The sequence below is a fragment of the Hypanus sabinus genome, chromosome 10, assembly GCF_030144855.1.
Source record: "Hypanus sabinus isolate sHypSab1 chromosome 10, sHypSab1.hap1, whole genome shotgun sequence".
In the NCBI taxonomy this organism is placed as follows: Eukaryota; Metazoa; Chordata; class Chondrichthyes; order Myliobatiformes; family Dasyatidae; genus Hypanus; species Hypanus sabinus.
Window position 1 is genome coordinate 166,379,666 of NC_082715.1, and position 22,434 is coordinate 166,402,099.

General features: G+C 46.3%; 1 protein-coding gene across 1 annotated transcript; it reads left to right on the top strand.

Moving 5' to 3' along the window:
• Window positions 1-1,575: 1,575 nt before the first annotated feature.
• Window positions 1,576-21,402, top strand: LOC132400395 (NACHT, LRR and PYD domains-containing protein 12-like). The gene is made up of 10 exons (XM_059981338.1): window positions 1,576-1,673; window positions 5,897-6,068; window positions 6,172-6,237; window positions 10,506-12,273; window positions 12,738-12,824; window positions 15,699-15,869; window positions 16,016-16,186; window positions 19,884-20,054; window positions 20,527-20,694; window positions 20,842-21,402. The coding sequence occupies exons 1-10, from the start codon at window positions 1,632-1,634 to the stop codon at window positions 20,927-20,929; spliced, it is 2,904 nt and encodes a 967-aa protein (XP_059837321.1). The 5' UTR covers window positions 1,576-1,631; the 3' UTR covers window positions 20,930-21,402.
• Window positions 21,403-22,434: the final 1,032 nt, after the last annotated feature.

Consider the following 22,434-nt stretch of genomic DNA (forward strand, 5'->3'; position numbering starts at 1 on the left):
TACTATATTTACAAATTAATCATGTCGTCTCTCTTTCCTCGATGGTTGTTGGTGTAATTTAGTGCACCGTGAAGAGAGGGAGCTTCCTTCGGCTACAAGTGAGCAATTAAGCGACACTGCGGCAAAGCAGAAACAGAATGGACAGAGGTAAGCCCACAGTGAACGCTTTCGAAACCCCCCATCTATATCTACCGGTAGTTCAAACATTTTTGAACAGTACAACGAATAGTCGAGCCGACTTGATGGGGTGCAGGGCCTGATTCTGCTCCTGGGTCTTGTGGGCTAATAGGTCAAGGGAAGAAGCATTTGTATGTGAACCGAGTGAACATTGAGAGCTGTCTTGAAAATGTGATATTGATCCCATGGGGGCAGAGGTCTCATGAACAGAGTGTCGATATGTCTGGTACAGGAAAATACCACCAGAAACAGCGGGACGAGGGGCGTGTGTTAGGCAGGGGTACGGCTGAACTACCAGAACAGAAAGTCAGTGGATGAGCTCAGCTGTGTGGAACGTAGGTGGGAATACGACAGCCATTGATGTGGGAGCTGTGGCTGTCGAGAGAACAGACAGCGTGCCTTTAGCCAATGGCACGCTGTTACGGGCTGTTTCCCCAGAAGAAGTGAAGGGGATGATTTACAGGACATGCCCTGGTGGCGAGAGCGGTCTGAGAATCGGAAACGGCTTGATTGCTAATAAGTCATGTTTGACAAATGCCTGGCTAATTTCCAAATGTTACTGACAGTTATAGACAGTGTTCGATTTCCTCTTTGGAAACGATATCTTCATGGTTCTTTCTTGACTATTTTTGTTTCCTTTCATTTCACGCTCGAGTTCATCTCAATCAATACTGTGCCCGTCTGTAGCATTAAACATAGAACAGTACAAAAAGAGACCTTTCGGCCGACTGTCTCTGTGCCGTCTATAATAGTAGATTAATCTAATTTAACTAGATTACTCACCATTTAACCAAGAAAAAACGCACATATTTAAAAACTGAATTATATGCATGACTGTATCAATCAATCTATCTATCTATCTATCTATCTATCTATCTATCTATCTATCTATCTATCTATCTATCTATCTATCTATCTATCTATCTATCTATCTATCTATCTATCTATCTATCTATCTATCTATCTATCTATCTATCTATCTATCTATCTATCTATCTATCTATCTATCCATCCATTCATCTATCTGTCTGTCTGTCTGCCTATCTATGTATCCATCTACTATATTTACCTATCTGGACAGTGTGCCTTTCAGCCATTTGCACTCTCTGACAGGGTGTTTGTACAGCAGAGGCTGAGGGGAGCTACCTGTAACCTTTGTTCTGCGTCTTATTTACGGGACATTTTCCTGGTGCCGAAAGCGGTCTGAGAACTGGAAACGGCCTCATTGTGAATAAGTCGTGTTTGATTAATGCCGTGAGAGGTGTCGCGACCGAGGACTGCAGATGTGTGTCGATTACTCAGAACGGATTTTACCACATCTCTTCCCAGATCTGAGCTCCGAAATCTCCACCTTCCTGTCTAGTTGCAACGAAGACCAGCTGTTGTGGTTGACGAGATTCTACCGGTACCGACTGGAGCAGGCGATTGAAGAAGGTGTGGAGGGTCTCGGTCTCATGTTAACGGACGAGGATCATTTCACGGGGCGAGAGTATCACGTAAGTGGAAGGGACGCAGATTGAACGTAGATACCTATGTATAACACAGTGCTGACAGAATCGGTGTGAAGCCATAGGTCAGTTGCCGGTGTGGCCGGTGAAATGGCAGATGGAGATTTTTTCTTTAAAAAAATCATTTACGGGATGTGGGTGTCCCCATCTAAACCAACATTTATTGCCCGTCCCTAGTTGGCCTTGAGAATGTGTGGCTGAACTAGAACCGCTGCAGTCCGTGAGGTGTAGGTTTACCCACAGCACTGTTAGGGACGGGAGTTCATGATTGTGACCCAGCGACAATGAAGGAACGGCGATATATTTCCATATCAGGATGGTCAGTGACGAGGAGGGGTATCCCCAGGTGTTGGTGTTCTCAGGTATCTGCTGCTTCTCGGCCATCGAGATGGTCGTGGTCGTGTGTCTGGAAGGCGCTGCCTTCGGAACGTTGCTGTGATGTTGCAGTACATCGTGTAGATAGTACACTGCAACAGTTGGTCGATGGTGGGGGGATTGGGTGCTTGTGGAAAGGGTACCAATCAAGTGGGCTGCCTTGTGCTGGATGGTGCCAAGCCTGTTGTGTTCTCATGGAACTGCACTCGCCCAGCTTACCCTGCTGAGTATGAAGTGCCAGTGGGCTGAATGGTGCCAAGCTTACTGAGTGCTCATGGAACTGCACTCGCCCAACGTACCCCGCTGAGTATGAAGTGCCAGTGGGCTGAATGGTGCCAAGCTTACTGAGTGCTCATGGAACTGCACTCGCCCAGCTTACAATGCTGAGTATGAAGTGGTAGCTCAAACGGAAAGAGACAAAGACTCCAGCATCATAAGGATCTTAGGATCCAAGTCCATGAAAATGGTTCTACGGGTTGATTGGGTGATTAGGAAAACAGATAATATGTTTGCGTTTTCAGTCGAGGCGTAGAGTTCAAACATCAGGGAGCTGTTTTCCTGAACTTTACAACAGTGGTTTGGCCGCATCTGGAGGATTGTACACATTTCTGGTCGCCCCAGTCGGAATGATGTCCGAGCTTTGGAGAGGGTTGACAAAATGTTTATGAGGACACTGCCTGGATTAGCATTGGTGAAGGTTGAGTGGAGATCTGACACCGGTTTATAGGGCGGGCAGATCGCATTGTTCCCCTCCAGTATTGAAATGTATAAAAACCAGAGCGCGTACGTTCGAGGTGAGGGGAGGCAACTTCAAAGTTGATATCAGGAGGAAGTTGTCACTCAGAAATGGTGTGTGCCTGCGATGGGGTTGTGGGAGAGGGAGTCAGATCAGGCGTTTTGAAGAAGCGGTTAGCCAGGTCTATAGAAAATGGAAGGGTATGAACAGTGCGCAGGGAAATGAGTTCTGCTTCGTTGCCCATTTGATTATTCATTTATATAGTTCCACACAACATTGTGGGCCCGACAGGAGAGGGGAGTGAACCATAGGAGAAAGCGAAGGAGGAGGGGCATCAGGGAAGACGTGATAAGCTGGTCAAGGGAAGAGCTATATGGACAATTTAACAATTAGAAGAAGAGGGAAAAATAAGTGTCTATGTCCTTTTTTGGCAAAACTGCCGGACAATGAAAAGGCGCTGTCCACGTGGAACAAATCCTACACAAGTGTCCGGGAAGGCGGCGAGACTTGAGCTTTTATGGGGCTGAATGCTGGGTGCGGCGAAGAGAGATGAATGAGTCCTCTGTATTTTCTGATTTGCATTTTATGAGCCGCAGCAGGCGAGCCGCACTGACAACTGATTGCTACAGATCGGGCCATTAATGGATATCACCGCCTTACTCCACTCTGCCCATCATCTCATGGCCATCTCAATACCTGCTTGAAATTTCCGCAAGGGATTTGGATGTCATGGTTGACCCACTCCCCGGACTCACACACCTCACATGTCTTGTGGTTTGTTTGTCTGCCCATGTCTGTACTTTATCCTCACCGTCATTATGGGGTCCTGTGTCATTTGAACAGGCAGTAACCGGCGATCGTCTCTCCTTTGAACTTCGTTCATTTGATGGCATGCCACCATGCCAGATGGTTCGGAAATCCTCTCAGTCCTTATGGCTGCTTCAGTCACAGCTGCGGTATTCACAGTGGACAAGGTTAACCTTCATTTTATTGAACATATCTTCGGAAAAAAGATCTTTGAACGAACAAGAGCTTAGACTAGCGACCAATCCGGACATGAGGAGTTTTGAGAAAAGGGGACTTCAGTCAGGTGCCCGAGGATGAAATGCAGCAGCGGGTCTGTACAGTGAAAAATATCTTTATTAGTGACCAATCGCTGTTTGAGATTGATGAACAAGAGCAAATGAAAGGAAGGCAGGGCGAAGCGCAGCGGCGGTCGTCTGAGTGGACAGAGTCAGAGTGGTGATCCTGAGGATTTAGCTCTTCGAGGCTTTCACAAAAAGAAGCTTCATTTGAGAAGACAAAGGAAAGAAAAACTCAAGCTTATTTCGTTGTCTTCCTTATATCTGCTCAGCTAAGGCAGTAGAGATGCCAGGCAGGATAGTGCAATGTTCCTCTTTTGAGATCTGGGAAGGAGGCAGGGAGATCTCCAAGACCGCTACAACTGCGGGAAGTTCATCTAACAGCAGGTTCTAACAAACCGCAATGAGGAGTTGAAGCAGGAAGTGGATGAACTCCGGATCATTCGGGAAACTGAGGAGGTGATAGATAGGACATACGGAGAGGTAGTTGCACCCAAGCTGCAGGGCACAGGAAACTGGGCGACAGTCAGGAAGGGGAAAGGAGTTAAGGAACCAATGCAGAGTACCACTGTCGCCACCCTCCTCAGCAACATGTATATTACTTTGGATAGTCAGGGTGGGGTATGATGGTGATCTAACAGACGAAAGTCACAGTGGTCGTGTCTCTCGCACTTCCTGCATTGGTGACACAGAAGGAAAGGGAGGAGAAGATGCGGGCAGTAGTGATATGGGATGTATCAGTTAGGGGAGCGGACAGCAGATGTTGTGGGCAAGAGCCACATTCCCAGATGGTCTGTTGCCTCCCCGGTACCAGGCTCCGAGATATATCCGATCGAGTCCTCAGCATTCAAGTGAGTCGCTGAACAGCCAGAAGTCGTGGTCCTTGCATGCGTAGGAAGAGTGATCAGGTTCTGCATAGGAAATTCTGGGACGTAGGTGCTAAGTTAAAGGTCAGGGCCCGCAGGGATGAGATTTCAGGATTGCCATCCATACCATGTGCCGGTGAGGCCAGAAATAGGACGATTATACGGTTCAATACGTGGCTAAGGAGTTGGTGCAGCAGGGAGTGTGTAAGGCTTTTGAACCACTGGGCTCTCTTCCAAGGAAGGTGGGTATGTGCAGAAGGGACCGTTTGTTCCTGAACTAAAGGGGGACATATATCCAAGTGGGAAGGTCTGTTAGTGCTGCACGGTAGGATTTATACTAGAGTTGCAGTGGGATAGGAACCAGGGTACCAACACAGTTAGTGCAGATGTTGTGGAGGCAGATGTTAGTAACACCTCAGACAAAGTTAGGAATCAAAAGGTTGAACACGGTGCGACTGGTGTCCTGAGCTTCCTATAATTAAATCCAAGTAATACGGTGGGAAAGGAGAATGATAGCGCTGAAGCTGGTTTACAAACAAAGGCGATGTGTAGTGAGGAGAGGCATTTCATATGCCAAAATTGCAGTTAACAGGATGAATTGCAACGGAAAAGGCGGACAACATCGAAAGGGGGGAACACAGGACTGAGGTGCTGTATCTGAATACGCGCAGTACACGGAAAAAGGTCGATGACAGTTACAGATTGGCATGTACGAAGTTGTAGTCATCACCGAATCATGGCAGAAAAAAGATTATAGCAGATGATGCTGCGTCGCTGAGACTGTGACCGCTGTCTCCTTCCGTATTGAATAATACCTGACAACTGGCTCACAGACTCCAAGCATTGCTATCAGATTCCCGCACGCGCAGAAACCCTGAAGTTGCTGGCTAGTTCTTCCTGCCATTTCCACAGATTAACCGGACGCGTCCTGGAGCCCGGCAGTGAAGTCTGGACCGAGACCCTAGAATCCTTAAACCCTGTGCTGGGTTAGTCTAGGTTGATAATTGTCTGTACCTGAATCGTGACTGCTCTCTGTACTCAGCACCTCAGGAGATATTATCACGGGGCCGAACCTTTCCTCAAGCATCCTGACTGCTCCATCTGGCTCTGAATATATTGTTTATTACAGCACGCGATCGTTGTTCCTTACAGAGCGTGACTGAGCTCGCCGAGATGGGCAACCGAGCGGACGCTTCCAGACTCCTCCTGGATCTGGTGACGGAGAAGGACTCCGGGGCGCGAAGGGCGATGTGGGAATCCTTTGTGAAAATACGTCTCACGTTACCGAAGCTGAACAGGATATTGAACGAAATACGGGAAAGCGGTAAAGGGAATATTGCACCCTCTGCTACTTTTCAGATGTTAAAGCTACTATTTGTAGAATGCTGCACAGAAGTGACTTCATGTTATTTAACCTGTCTGAACAGGGCATGACCAGTTCCGCAACATGAGCAGCGTCAGGCGTTTATCTGAAGTGCCAGTTCCATTGAAAGGTAAGTGATGGAACAGATATCCGAGAGCATCTGTTGCGCTGGAGATTCAGAATGGCTGCTTTCTGAATCCTGCTTAAAGTCTGTTGCTATTTGGGTGTCAGGCTTTATTTGCGGGGGCTGGAGGATTAGAAACTATTCACATTAGTCACAAGCTCGGGCACCCCGTATTGTCTCAAGTTTTATACCACATGATTTACAATGTATCTCGTTTTATAACTTGCCACTCATCTATGAATTCTAAAACATCACCAAAGTTGAAATTATCTGCAAACGCACCCATCTGCGTTTATATACATCACACATACATCTTCTTTACATCACTTATATACATCGCCCATTGTAGTCCTGACTTCGATGTATGCTAAGCATCCTGAGCAGCAGCATCACTGCCTGGTTCGGAAATTGAACCATCTCGGATTGCAAGACCCTGCAGCGGATAATGAGGCCAGCTGAGAAGATCATCGGGGTCTCACTTCCCTCCATTACGGACATTTACACTACACGCTGCAACCGCTATGGAAACAGCATTATGAAGGGCCCCACGCACTCCTCATACAAACTCTTCTCCCTCCTGCCGTCTGGGAAAAGGCTCCGAAGCATTTGGGCTCTCACAACCAGACTATGTAACAGTTTCTTACCCCAAGCTATCAAACTCCTCAATACCCAGAGCCTGGACTGACACCTTACTGCCCCATTGTCTTGTTTATTATTTATTATAATGTTTGCACTGTTTTGTACACTTTATGCAGTCCTGGGTAGGTCTGTAGTCTAGTGTAATTTTTTTTCTGTGTTCTTTTTTTACGTAGATCAGTGTAGTTTTTGTACTTTGTCATGTAACACCATGGTCCTGAAAAAAGTTGTCTCATTTTTACTGTGTACTGTGCCAGCAGTTATGGTCGAAATGACAATAAAAAGTCATTGACTTTACTTGTCCTGACTTGGCTTGACGAAGGGTTTCGGTCGACTGTACTTTTCTCCATAAATGCTCCCTGGCCTGCTGAGTTCCTGCAGCGCTTTGCCTGCTTTGCACACATAGTAAGTGTTTCAGTATGGATCCCCACGGAATACAATTAATCGCAGACCTCAGGTCGATTTGCTCACTATTCTCTCTTTCCTTTGGGCAAGGCAGTTCTGAATTGAAATAACCAATTCAGCACTGATCGCATGCAGCATATATTGTTGTTTGAGTCGCCTACGAATGACCCTGTCAAAGCCTTACTGAAATCCACAGAGACAGCATACATCGCTCTACCTTCTTCGAGCACTGGCGTCAACAAACGAAGTCAACCAGGGTTAGTAAGACTCCGCTTTCCACGCAGAGATCCATAGTTGTTCTCCCTAATGGTTCCCATTGGGCTCTCCCCAATGGTTCGAATTCGATCACGAAGAGTTCTCTCCAGTAACATCCCGAGCACTGACGCGAGACCCAACTATCTAGAGTTTCCCGGATTATTCCTGGAACACGCCTGTGGCTAGGCAAGACATAAAGAAAATAGTCAAGGACCCAATGCCTCTCTCAATAGCGTGGAGTATGTCACATCAAGTCCCGGGGACCTCTCCATCTTGATGCTTTTTTAAGAGACCCGTCTTCTTTGCTTCCGCACTGATCTCCCTATCTGACAAGACATTCCCTTGGTAAATACTGATGTAAAATACTCATTAGGAATCTCATCCACATCCCAGGGAACTGTTCCCTCTATTAAACTTTGAGTCTTACACACTCTCCCGAATTATCCTATTTATCCCGATGTATGTAATTATCCTATTGGTCCTGATGTATGTATAGAATGCCTTTGGGATTTGCTTTCATCCTACTTACCAAGGACTTGTAATGGCTCTCCTAATTCCCTCACCGTGTTTCTTTCTGGCTTCTTTATAACCTTCTGTTTGATTTTAGCTTTCTAATCCGTACACACTTCTTCTTTTGCTTTGTGACTAAATCTCTTTTGACATCCAAGGTTCTCATACTTTTTCAACCTTGTCCTTTCTTCTGACCTGATCATACAGTGCCTGCCTCTATTCTGCGCAGTTGGCCTTCAAACGACCTCCACGTTCTCTGCTAACTCTCATTAGCTCCTGCCTAATGTTCTCGCAATTTGTCCTGCTCCAGATTAATACACTACCAAAATGTCCACACCTTCATAATCTATAGCTATCTTTAAAAAAACCGGCTGTTGTCCTTTTTCCTTAACTCCTCATCCACTGAAAGGTCGGTCAGGAGGTCAGACTCGTTAGTGAACAGTAGGTCTAGTGAGGCCCTTCCTGGTGGTTGTCGATCTACGTATTGATTTAATATACTTTCTGGATGCACGTAACACCTTCTGTCCCATATCACCCTCTTGCTTTATATAAGGAACGTTGTTGTTCCCCATGAAACTAATGCGTTGTTTTTTTCACCTTTTTTTTAATATGCTCGTTCTTCAATGTTCGCCAACTATTGGAAGCCATATAAACCAAATCCAGGAGTGACTGCACCCTTCCAGGTTTTGAGTTCCACCCATGTAGACTCAGTAAAGAGTTCTGCGAGTGCAGCTGTGATGTTGTCCATGATTAGCATTGCAAACCCTCCTTTTTTGCCTCGCCCTCTATCTTTCCTAAAACACCAAACCCGTGGGCATTAAGCACCCAGTGCTTTTGATCCCCCAACCAAGTGTCTGTCAGAGGTTTACCCTTGTAAAAGACGATTTCCGTGTGACCAGCAGTTTTACTTTTAATCCTGATTCATATTTCGTTACGTTGGTCCATGCCGTTCTGACGAGGCCTCCCTGGGGTTCGGGGATAAACACCTGTCATATTCCGCTGGGGTGGCATCGAACTCGATGGCTTGAACATTGAGTTTTCTAGCTTCCGGTCGTTTCTCCCCTACCTATATTGACTACTTCGCTTCCCCTCTCACATCTCCCTCTTCTCGTCGCCTGCCTATCATCTCCTCCCTGTGCCCTCCTTCTTCCAGTTATCCCATGGTCCGTTCTCCTCTCAAATCAGAGCCCATCTTCTCTAGGTCTTTGAATATTCCAAGCAACAGCTCCTTATTTCTTAATTTCCCGTTCCCCACCCAGCATGTTTCACATTATTATTCTCTCTTATTTCCCCTTCCTTTCCTATCCCGAAGAAAAGTCTCGGCCCATCGTTGTGTCTGATGGTCTGTCTGTTGCAGTGGGTCTTGTGCAACGAACCTTTGACAGGTTCTCGGCCCGAAACGTCGACTGTAATGTTTTCTCCATTGACACTGCCTGGCCTGCTTAGTTCATTCAGCATTTTGTGTGTGCTTCTTGCATTTAGACCATAAGACAAAGGAGCAGAAGTCGGCCACTCGGCCCATCGAGTCTGCTCCGCCATTTTATCATGAGCTGATCCAATCTCCCCTTTAGTCCCATTCCCCCACCTTTTCACCATAACCTTTCAAACTTTTTAAACGATTTTTTAAAAATTATCTGCACACGATACCCCTGAACATTAATAAATTCAGGTATTGCAGGTCTAATCCGTTATCGAGTTCCTGGATTGCTGAGGAGCTGGAATTCTTGTGAAGTGTGCTGTTGTCCACTACAGACAGGCCTCCTTCCGATGCCTGAAATAAGTTATTAAGCTATAAATACCCTGATATGTAAGACACAAGTTAGTAAACTAGAAAAAAATCTGATATGTAAGAAAGAATTTATTAAATTTACTAAACTGGAAAGTACGCACAAAACATTTACCTTATTAAGGGTAGAGAAAGAGAGAGAGGGAGGGGAGAGAGTGTGACGGACAGAGAGAGCCTGCGGCGTGTCGAGTTACCGGGTGAACGAGTAGTTTTCGGGTACTGCAATACTGTATGTATTGATGCTCTGCTACACGCTTTAGTGCTCGGTGGAGGGTGTTGATACTTTTATCTGGTGAGATGGGGGGGCTGCTGCTTATGCATGGGGGGGAGTGGGGGACTTTGGGGTTCGAAAGTTTAATTGCCATTCATTCTTCGGGGCATTCCTCTGTTTCGTGGATGTTTGTGAAGATACAGAATTTCAGGATGTATGTTGTATACATTTCTATGACATTAAATTTACCGGTGGAAACCTATACAACAGCAGCAAAAGAGCTTCACCTCCAGGGGGAAATACAGCTGGGGTGCCTAAAGATTCCTACGCCATTGTTAATTGCAAAAACTCTCTCTCTAAGCTCCCACTTGCACTCAAACATGATGTGAGCACTGCGAGTTTTTCACTGAAAACTGCGTGCTTTCTGTTCATCAGAATAGACTTTGATACCCGATTTCTGCATTTCCTCAGATATTCAGAGTGAACACAAGTACAACCTCCGAGCACAAACGGAAACACTGAGAGTGAACACGATCATGATGCGGGAGAAGGTGAAGATCTTCCAGCTGGGTGACCTGTACGCTGAGCTCACGGTCATTTCTACCATTCGAGATCGGAGACTGGTGGAACGCGAGCTGCTGGCAAGGGGCCGTCACCACGAAGAGTGGAGAGGCAAACATCTCCAGAGGGAGCTGGAAAAGATCAGAACGGATCAATTGTTTCAGAGCTGCTACTCACAAAGCTTTTGGGGACAAATGAAGAGACTTTTCACTCGGCCGACTGCAGGGTGTACGGCTGTGGCAGCTGGAGCGCCGGGCATCGGGAAAACGACAATGGTGCAGAAGGTTGTTCATGACTGGGCCACGGGGAAAATATACCAACAATTCAAGTTTGTTTTTAGTTTCAAATTCCGGGATTTAAACTCCATTAACTGTCCAATAAGCCTGAGTGAACTGATTCTGAATCAGTACCCTTACTTTGGGAATAGCCTGAGAGAGGTCTGGAAGAACCCAAAGAGACTGTTGTTTATATTCGATGGCTTGGATGAATTTAAGCACAGAATCAGTTTCACGGACAACCAGGGAGACACGGATCCTCAGCATCGGTGCCCAGATCCGACCGTCCGGTGTAAAGTGTCTGACATCGTGTGCTGTTTAATCCAGCACAAGCTGCTTCCAGCGTGTTCGGTGTTGGTGACCAGCCGCCCAACTGCTATATCTTTGTTGGAAAAAGCGAATATTAGTGTTTGGACTGAAATCCTGGGATTTGTTGGAGATAAACGGAAAGAATACTTCGACAGATTTTTTGACGACCAGAAGGTGGCAGCAGCTGTTTTCAAACACTTAGAGGACAACGATATCCTGTACACCATGAGCTATAACCCCTCCTACTGCTGGATCCTCGGCCTGACACTGGGCCCGTTCTTCACACAAAGAGTCAGAGACTCTCAGCGAATTCCTAAGACCATCACCCAACTCTATTCCTACTATATTTACAACATCCTGAAAAACCACGGCCGTCAGATTGAAAACCCCCGCGATGTGTTATTGAGGGTTGGTGAGATGGCCTTTGCGGGAGTGTCCGAGAGGAAGATTGTGTTTACATATGAAGATCTGGTCAAGTACAGCCTGCCATCTTCCCAGTTCCTGTCCGGCTTCCTGATGGAGCTTTTCGAGAGAGAGGCTTCTGCCTGGACCGTGGTGTACACATTCCCACACCTCACTATCCAAGAGTTTGCAGCCGCACTCGCACAGTTCCTGACCACAGAAGGCAAGGATATTATGCATCTCCTCACCGATGCCCACAACACGGCAGATGGGCGATTTGAGGTGTTTCTCCGTTTTGTTGCTGGTCTCTCGTCTCCAATGTCAGCTCGGCGCCTGGAGGACTTTCTGGGTCCATTTGCTCATCAGACAACCTGTCGAGTGATTGATTGGGTGAAGGAAGCGTTTGAAGGCCAGGTTGAAAACTCGAAGAGTGAAACCGATAAAAGGAGGCTCCTGAACACGCTACACTACCTGTTTGAGACTCAGAATACTCGACTTGCTCAGATCACACTGGGATCCGTGGACGCTCTGTCACTCCGTGGATTGCGACTGACCCTGATGGACTGCGCGGTCCTGGCTCATGTCATCGGACATTGTGACACAATAAAGCACCTCGACTTGTGTGGCTGCCGCATTCAGTGTGAAGGACTCCGGCGGCTGGGGCCCGTACTGCACAAATGCCAGGTTTTGGGGTAAGTGTTCGTTTGACTTTATCTCGAAATTGAATTTTTATTTTCAGTTTTGTTTTACTGCTTTAGGACCCTCAATCGATCCTCTCTAAGGAGTATTCTACCCTTTCCTGGGAGCCCCCCACCGCCACCTCCGAGTTGTAGGGTTTTACGTTTCCAACCATACGCTGCGAGTGGGCCACTCCACCCTCTGACACCCCGCTTTTTGACGAACGCTCGGTGCACTATCAGCGAGAAGGGAACTTCCCTACCTCACCCGCCCCCAAAGTAGCTCGTCCACGTACACTGTTACGCACTGATCAGTGACAGAGCGTGGTTTGATGAGCATGCAGCGTTTGTCAACGAGATTATGTGACGTTTTGTGAATAATCAGTAGCTTGTCAGCGGGTCGATATTAACTGTAGCGTTTTCTGTAGTAATCTCGTTATTATGGTGTTATTATTTCTCACTTTGCTGTCTATGTTTAGACTGGGGTACAATGACCTGGGGGATTCAGGTGTGCAACTGGTGTCCGCGACACTGAGGAATCCGGACTGCAAAATTCAGAAACTGGAGTAAGTACCAGAGTGTGAGCGACTGTGCTTACAAGGTGATTGGCTGTCCAACACTAAACAGTGAAATGATCTGGCTGGTATTCTGCGGGTTGTGCCCTGCGCCACGAGCCGGCAAGGACAGCGGCAGGATAATCTGACAGACGAATTCGCGGCTGAGCAATTGGCGCAGAGGGCACTTGTCTGCTTTCTGGCTCCTTAGGAAGACTTCTGGGAAGGGCGGGTTGGATCCAAAGCCGAGGGAGACCAGTATCCTGGCGGACAGAATTTCTGGAGATGCTGGGGAAGGTTTAAACTAATTTGGCAGGGGGATGGGAACGGAAATGATAGAGCTGAGGTTGAGGCTGATGATAGACAAGTGCATGCAGTGTGTAGTGATGATGTGAGGAAGGACCGGCAGATGAACTGGCACGATTAGAGACGAAGGGGTGAGTTGAAGAGCATCCTGGCGACACCATCCAAACATGCGATCAATACAGAACTGAAGTTTTTCTTTGTATTTGAATGCACACAAATGTATAGGAAAATAGTATGTGATCTTGTAGAGCAGTCGTGGCTGATAAAGGTCATGGTTGGGATCTTAACATCAAAGGATCTACATTGTTTCGAAAGGACAGGCAGGTCGTCAGAGAGGTTGAGGTGGTACGGTTGGTTAAAAATGTAATCAAATCTTGAGAAGGAGTTTATGTAGATTCCTTTTGAGTAGAGTTAAGGAACTGCAAGGGTAAAAAACACAGACGGGAGTTACTTACAAGCCCCCAAACGGTAGCCCTGATGGGGATACAAAATACAAAGGGAGAAAAGGCATGTAAAATGGACACTGCTCTGCTAGTCACGAAAGATATCAATATGCCTGTAGATTGGGAAAATCATATTGGTGCTGGATCGCAAGACATGGAATTCATAGGACATCTAAGAGATTGCTTTTCAGAGCAGCTTTCTGGTTGAGTCCACTAGTGTAAGGGTAATTCTGAATAGGGCATCGAGAAATGAAACAGCATTGATTAGGAAGGTTAAGGTGAAGGAACCTTTAGGAGGCAGTGATTAAAATGCGATGGCATTGACCCTGATGTTTGAGAGCGGGGAGCTAAGGTCAGTTGTATTAGTACTATGGTGGACGAAACGGAAACACAGAGGCAGGAGACTGGAACTTGTCAAAGTTGATGGGAAGACGACACTGGCAGTATTGACGACAGAACAGCTATGGCTGGAGATTCTGCAGTTTCTGGGAGGAATTCAGAATGTGGAGGATAGATACAACTCAAAGATAAAGAAGTATGCCTGGCCTGCTGAGTTCCCCCAGCATTTTGTGTGTGTTATTCAAAAGCAAGGATGACACAACAGTGGCTGATGAGGGAAGTTAAAGTCAGCAGAAAAGCAAATAGGAAGGCATATGATATGGAAAAATATTCGAAAGTTAGACAATTGGGAAACTTTCAAAAATAACAAAAGAAGGCAGATAAAAAGATGCAAGTGAAGAAAAAGACTGAAGCTAACTTGGCCAGTAACATATAGGAGTAAAAGAGAGACGAGAGTCGATATCGGATGCCGGAAAATAACTTTAGAGAGTTAGTAATGGGGAACATAGAAATGGCAGATGAACCTACTACGTATATTACGTCAGACTTCCCTGTGGAAGACTCTAACAGTTGAATACTGCTGTACCGTAGGGGTTGGTGTTGGGAGCGCTTTCTTTCTTTTTATTGTCAGTAATTGGGATGACAGTATTGATGGCTTCGTGGTCAGGATTTTGGACCAGAGATAGGTATTGTAGATGCAGCAGTGATTCTTCAAAAGGATTGGGATAGATTGGGAGAGTGGGCAAAGAGGTAGAGGATAAAATATTGCGCAGGCAAGTGTAGCGGAACGAACCTAGTAGAAGGTATAATGGCGTAGACTATTTTCTATGCTGGGAGAATACTCAAAAGTCAGAGTTGCCAATAGACTTATTTTGTGTCAAAGAACCACAAAAGAACCCATATCACAAAAGACGTCAAACAGCCAATGTGCAGAGCGAGAAAAAAAAACACAATATGCCCAGAAAGAAAAGAAGCCATCAAAAGTTAAATAAGTCATATAAAAAAGGCCGCCGAACACCCAATCGGCAGAAAGACAAACCCGCAAGCAAATACCGTCCTGAACTGAAGTCAGCAGGAGAGACCCAGCATTATTCAGTGCAGAGCCAAGTAAACCTCATGGATTTGAACCAGTCCGCCCCACGCCTCGGACCAGGAGACCCCGACCTTTTCTAACTGGCCCCGGTTCCTATATCGACGCCCAAGAATCGGATTCAATTGCCCGGGTATGCTCTGGGGCCTGGACCCTATCCCGACGATTCGGCCTGTCATCGACCTTTCCGATTCGGCAAGGCCCTCAGTCTCCGTCCAAGTATCGAGTTCAGTCGAATCACTGCGTTCTGGTGCCGGTACCACGCCGCTTCGAATAGGCTTTTCCCGAACCTTTCTAATTCGGCATGGCACTCAAGTTTCCGACCCAACATAAAGTTCAGTCAAATCGATCCATTCTGGTGGCCAAAGCTAGCCGCCTTGATTCGGCCCTTGGTGCGGCACTGAAATCGATCAAACCTCGGGTCCTCCTCGCTCTCTGCGATAGGGCTGCCACTTCCTGTCGCCTCGGTTCTGCTTTCAGGTCCAAAGGGAACTTACAGACTATTACTTGCGCGGAATCTTTGCAAGAGAACCGGATCGAGAGGGTTGAGGAATCAACCATGATGGAATGGCAGAGTAAACTCGATGGGCTGAATGGCCTAATTCTGCACCCATGCCTCATCGTCTTATGATCGGTAACAGTACATATGAGAATTGCCCTTTCGCCTGTCTCTTTCTGCCCTTTTTACCCGCGTTCTCTGATCTACAGGCTGACGATTGATGGCGTCACAGAGTGCTCTGCCGAGTATCTCTGCTCCGCCTTTAGTACAAACCGCTCGCTGATTGAACTTGACCTGGGTGGTAACAAACTGGGAGACTCGGGGTTGAAAGCTCTGTCGACGGCTCTGGGAAACTCGGAATGCAAGGTACAGAAACTGAAGTAAGTACCTGTCTGTGGGAGTTTGCGGCAACAGTCACTGGGTCTCTGACAGTGCACATGATTGTAATCAGGAACTGCGTTTATGATCGCACAGTGGGGATCTGAAATGTCTTTCGTTTCTCTGCGCCCATCACCCTCACTCTCAGGCTGCACAACGTTGGGCTCACGGAATTTGGTGCCAAGGATATCGCCTTCTTTCTCAATATCAATCGGTCACTGGCGGAGCTGGACCTCCGGGGTAATAAACTGCGAGATTCGGGAGTGAAACAGATGTGCGTTGCTCTCAGTAACCCGGAGTGTAGTCTACAGAAACTGTGGTAAGTACCAGGGGGTCTGAGGCCGTATTTAAAGGCGCTGGACGCCCGACACTGAATACTAATGTGATAATAATTCTGCAATTACTAGAAAAAGGTTGTGAACTCCCTGCAGTTACCTGGTTTTCTGTAATAATCACTCATAAACAATGCGATCAGAATTTTATCTAAGTCGCAATAATAAATCAACACAATCTGCCGAAATGAATAATTTTACTTCTCGTCAATACGTATACACCATTGAAACAATCAGAGTCTGGGCTCAATAAAATACGTGAACCTCCGGGCTAATACCTTCTTCAAAATCAATTTGAAGTCAGGTGCTCGAATCAATGACAGGAGATTGGAGGTCTGGGTTGTAGAGATGCCCGGCCCTATTAAAAAATAACATACACATATTCAGGTCCTAATCTTCTCAACAAAGATCTGTTGATGCGCACCACGCCTTGATCAAAACAACTTTCAGGGGATGCATGAAGCGGGTAAAAGCTACAAAAGTATTTCTAAAGACATGAGCGTTCATCAGCCCACTGTAAGCGAAACTATCTACAAATGGAGGAAGCTTCTCTTGCTGCTCTCTCTGAGAGTGGGCGTCCTGCAAAGATCACAATAAGAGCAAAATGTGCAATGCTGAAAGAGGTGAAAAAGATCCCAAGGGTAACAGCAAAAGACCTGAAGAAATCTCTAGAACTGGCTAAAATTTCTGATCATGTCTAATCAGCAGCCACAGGAAACGTTTGGTGAAGGTTATTTGCTGATAAAGGAGGTTCTATCAGTTATTAAATACAAGTGTTGACGTGTTTTTTCTAGCCTTGGCTGTGAATGATTAAACAATGTGTTCAAAAAAGCCATGAAAAGTACAATTGTTTGTGTGATAAGGCAGATTACGTTTGTCTATTACTGTGATGTAGATGAAGGTCAGATCTTATTTTATGAGTGATGAATGCAGAAAACCAGGTAATTGCAAGGAGTTCCCAACATTTTATTTTGCAACCGTTGTTACTGATAAACTCTGGGAATTTTTTGCCGATTCCTTTGCAAATGCATAACCATATAACAATTACAGCACGGAAACAGGCCATCTCGGCCCTTCTAGTCCGTGCCGAACGCTTCCTCTCACCATGTCCCACCGGCCTACACTCAGCCCATAACCCTCCATTCCTTTCCTGTCCATATACCTATCCAATTTTACTTTAAATGACAATATTGAACAATATTGACAATATACTACTTCTACTGGAAGCTCGTTCCACACAGCTACCACTCCCGGAGTAAAGAAATTACCCCTCGTTTTACTCCTAAACTTTTGCCTCCTAACTCTCAACTCATGTCCTCTTGTTTGAATTTCCTTTACTCTCAATGGAAAAAACCCTATCTCTGTCAACTCTATCTATCCCCCTCATAATTTTAAATACTTCTACCAAGTCCCCCCTCAACCTTCTACGCTCCAAAGAATAAAGACCTAACTTGTTCAACCTTTCTCTGTAATTTAGGTGCTGAAACCCAGGAAACGTTCTGGTAAATCTTCTCCGTACTCTCTCTATTTTGTTGACAGCTTTCTTATAATTCGGTGACCAGCTGTACACAATACTCCAAACTTGGACTTACCAAAGCCTTGTACAATTTTAACACTGCATCCGAACTCCTATATTCAATGCTCTGATTTTACAGGCCAGCATACCTAAAGCTTTCTTCACCACCCTATCCACATGAGATTCCACCTCCAGGGAACTATGCACCATTATTCGTAGATCACCTTTTTCTACTGCATTCTTCAATGCCCTACCATTTACCATGTATGTCCTACTTTGATTATTCCTTCCAAAATGTAGCACCTCACACTTATAAGCATTAAACTCCATCTGCCATCTTACAGCCCACTCTTCCAACTGGCCAAAATCTGTCTGCAAGCTTTGAAAATATACTTCATTATCCACAACGCCACCTACCATAGTATCATCTGCATACTTACGAATTCAATTTGCCACCCCATCATCCAGCTAATTAATGTATATGACAAACAACATTGGACCCAGTACAGATCCCTGAGGCACACCACTAGTCACTGGCCTCCAACCTGACAAGCAGTTATCCACCATTACTCTCTGGCATCACCCATCCAGCCACTGTTGAATCCATTTTATTACTTCAATAATAATACCTAAAGATTAAACCTTTCTAACTAACCTTCCGTGTGGAACCTTTTCAAAGGCCTTACTGAATTCCATACAGGCAACATCCACTGCTTTATCCAAATTTCACGCCACTCTTTAAGAAGGAAGGAAAGCAAAATAAAATAAATTGTAGGCCAGTTAGCCAAACCTCAATGGTTGGGAAAGTACTGAATTCCATCAGTAAGAATGAGGTTTCGTGGTATTTGGAGACTAATGATAAAATAAGTCAAAGTCAGCATGGCTTCTGCAAAGGGAAATCTTGCTGATAAACCTGTTCGAGTTCATCCAGGAAGTAATAGGAATATTGGACAAAGGGAAGGCAATGGGTGTCATTTCCTTGGATTTTCTGAAGGCATTTGATAAGGTGCCACTCCTGAGGCTGCCTAACAAGATAAATTCCTATGGCATTACAGAAAAGATACTGGCATGGATCGAGGAATGGCCGACAGGCAGAAAGAAACTAGTGGGAATAAAAGAGGCCATTTTTTTGGTGGGCTGCCAGTGCCTAGTGGTGGTTCTCATGGGTCAGTTTGGGACCCCTACTTTTCACATTGTTTATCAATGATTTAGATAAGGAAGTTGATAGCTTTTTGGCAAAGGTTGCAGATGATACTAAGATTGATGGGGGGTGGGTAGTGCCGAGGAAGCAATGCGATTGCAAAAGGAGTTATACAATCTGGAGGAATAGGCAAAAAGTGGCAGATGGATTAGAGTGTTGGGAAATGTATGATAATGTATTTTGTTAAAAGGAACTAACGTACACACTATTAACTAAATGAGACGAGAGTTCAAACATCAAGTGTGCAAGAGCACTTAGGAGTCCACGTGCAAGGCTCCCAGAAGGTTACATTCAAGATTGATTCTGTTTTGAAGAAGGCAGATAAAATGTTGCCATTTATTTCAAGGGAAATATAATATAAATCAAGGAGATAATGCCGAGGCTTTCTGAGACACTAGTCAGGCAGCACTTGGTCGTATTTGCAACAATTCTGCGCCCCATATCTCAGAAAGGAGGCGTCATTGGAAAGAGTCCGCTGGAGCTTCACAAGATTAATTCCGGGAACGAAGGGCTTAACATTTGAGGAAGGTCTCTTAGGGTTGGGCCTGTACTCACTGGAATTTGGAAGAATGCGGAGTGGGGGGATGGGTGGTATCTCATTGAAACTTACCGAAAGCTGAATGAGCGAGATGGGGTGGACGTGAACAGGATGTTTCCTGTAGAGGGGTGTCCAGAACTACAGGGCGTAGCCTTCGAGGTGTGACCCTTTAGAACTGAGGTAAGGAGGAATTGATTCAGGCAAAGTGTCGTGAATCTGTGGAATGCTCCGCCACAGACGGCAGCCGAGTGCAGGGTCGCGGGGATATTTAAAGAGAAAATTGATAGTTTCCTGATTGGTTAGGGTATCAAAGGTTATGGAGAGAAGGCAGGTGCATGGGGTTGAGTGGGATCCGGGACGGAATGGTGGAGCAGGTTCAATGGGCTGAATGGCTCCTGAACCTTATGGTCTCCTCTCTCTCACCTCCAGGTTGGGGTGGAATTCTCTTACAAGCCTTAGCGCCGAGCATCTCGCCTCCTCTCTCAGCACCAACTGCTCACTAACAGAACTGTACCTGAATGACAACGACCTGGGAGACACAGGAGTAAAACTGCTGTCTGCGGCTTTACGGAACCCGGAGTGTAAATTACAAAAACTGGGGTAAGAACCAGGCAGTGAGAGGCCATGGCGACAGTCACTGGACGCCTGCCGTTGAACATTAATATGGTCAGTAACTGTCTTACCGTTCAGAAGGGGGAATTGTAACGTGTTCAGCGTCTCTGTGTCATTCACCCTCTCTCTCGCTCTCTGATCTCCAGTTTAGAGAATGCTGGCGTCACGCATTCTGGGGCCGGACACCTCGCGTCCGCTCTGAACACAAACCGCTCACTGATCGATATGGACCTAAGTGGTAACGAACTGCGAGATGTTGGAGTGAAAGTGATATTCGCCGCTCTGAAATCCCCGGACTGTACAATACAAAAGCTGTGGTAAGTACCCGCCTGTGGGAGATTGTGTTTACAGTCACTGAGTATCTGAAACTGAACGTCATTTTCCTCAGTTAAAGTGTCACTGGAGGAAGCAGACAGACAGGAGCCCGTAGATTTTCTCTCTCTCTTGCTCTCATTTCCAGGCTGAGTAAGGTCGGTCTCACAGATTTATGCGCTGAGGAAGTCGCTTCCGCTCTCAGTACAAACCGGTCACTGAGGGTGCTGGATCTGCGATCAAACTCCTTCACCGACCAATCGGTCCCCGCTCTCCGCCGCCTCATACTGACCCTCCCGAGTTTCCAGTGGATCAGGTGAGCGCTTGTGTTACGTTGCAGTGTATGTAAAATCATCAGTGGACTCGTGCGCTTTTCCAGTGAGATTTGTCGAGGTGGTTTTGAAATAGTAACCTCAGACGCAGTCGAAGTGGGCTAACTTCTTGATATTCTCTGCTGTTTCAGATTGTGCGACAATCAGTTCAGTTTAGAAGGAAGGAATCAGCTGAAGTCACTGTGGGGAAGCAGACCCGGTCTGAAAGTGGACTTGTGAGAGTCTCAATGTACAAAAGTCACCCGTCTTATCTAGGTTGGACTAAATCCCTAAAAAGGGCACACTCCCGGTTTAAATCCGCACAGGATTAATTGTTCGTAACAGAGAACCGCGTAATGCCCGATGTCCCCTGACGTCTCCTTTTCCACGGATATCAGAGGCTTGTTGTCATTTCCCACACAAGTATGATCTCGGGGACTGATGGTCTATAGAAATCTCGGGGCGGCATTCATTCTCGGGCAGTGCTTATCGCATGCGGTGTCGCGGTGTGACTGTCTTGCGCTGGAATCATTTGGGAACTGTGCTGACGAGGTAGCAATTGGTACTCTGGCTCAAATCCATTCGGCAGCGTGTCAATATACCTTCATCCTTTGTAACATAGCTCAGTAGTTGACCCTGAATGGCAGTGGTCTCGGATACAAACCTGAAATATGATTCAATTCAATTCAAGATGTTCTTCACTTGGGTGACGATTACGATCACCATGTCAGTCCTTCCGGTGCGATGTGACGTCATTAAAAGGAACTGGCTATTCCATGTGGCCTCATGTCTGTTGCGCGGGGCTGGCCTCGCAATTCAAGCAGAAGTTAACATAATACTCGACGTTTCCTTTACAGCTGTCATGGTGAAATAAATAAATTGTTGGCCGTTCTTGTCCTGAGGTCTGACTTGAAACTGAATTAAGAAGAGTGTAAGACTCCCATCACAAAGGTTCTGAGGTCCTGCATTGGTGAAACAATCCCAATACAGAGTAGCCGCCCCCACCCCCAGCGCCCTTCCAACTTAACAGAGACCAGCAGCGCGAACGGTCACAGCTCATAGACACAAACAATTCTGCTACAAACTGAAAATATTGAGCAACAGAGAAAAAATAACTGTTAGGGGAGCACTGCAGTGCGGACTGAATCCATGGATTGGAACCAACAGCCGGTGCTTCAGGCCAAGACCCTTCAACAGGGTTGGGTGAACACGGTGGGTCAGGCAGGATCGATGGTAGGAAATAGTTCGGGTTGACAGGAATTGCACGAGGGGGAATGGCTGTTTTAAAGACGGGTGGGTCGTGATGGGGCAAGAGTATGTAAGTTGAAGGCGAGTCTTTGGAGGGTGGAGCATGCTGCAGCGATAGGTATAGAGAGCTGTAAAGTTTGGAAAATGATAGGTTGGGTAACTGATGAAATCTGAAAGGAAGTGCGGGTGGAGAGTTGTCCCCAGTAAAGGGGTGGGATGGGCCAACGGGCAGTGAAGGAGGCATTTCACCAGAGAAGCTGCATTTGATGGAAATCCCGCGGAAAGGATGCGAAATGGCGGAGGATATCAGCAAGGCAAGTAGCACCTATGGTGGAAAACAAGCAGTCGGCGTTTCGGGCCGAGGCCCGGCATTAGGATTGTTGGTGAGATAACTGCGGCAGTACGTGGGGGTGGGGGAAAGAAAGAAACTTGACGATGGAGGCTGCAGATTGGAGGATGTACTGGTGGATTTAGATAGAACGCAATGAAATGGAAAT

Excerpts from the sequence above, each read along its gene's own strand:
- LOC132400395 (XM_059981338.1), top strand. The coding sequence starts at position 1,632 with ATGTTAACGGACGAGGATCATTTCACGGGGCGAGAGTATCAC. Across the intron at positions 1,674-5,896 it reads TCACGGGGCGAGAGTATCAC|AGCGTGACTGAGCTCGCCGA; the intron begins GTAAGTGGAAGG and ends TGTTCCTTACAG. Across the intron at positions 15,870-16,015 it reads TGCAAGGTACAGAAACTGAA|GCTGCACAACGTTGGGCTCA; the intron begins GTAAGTACCTGT and ends CCTCACTCTCAG.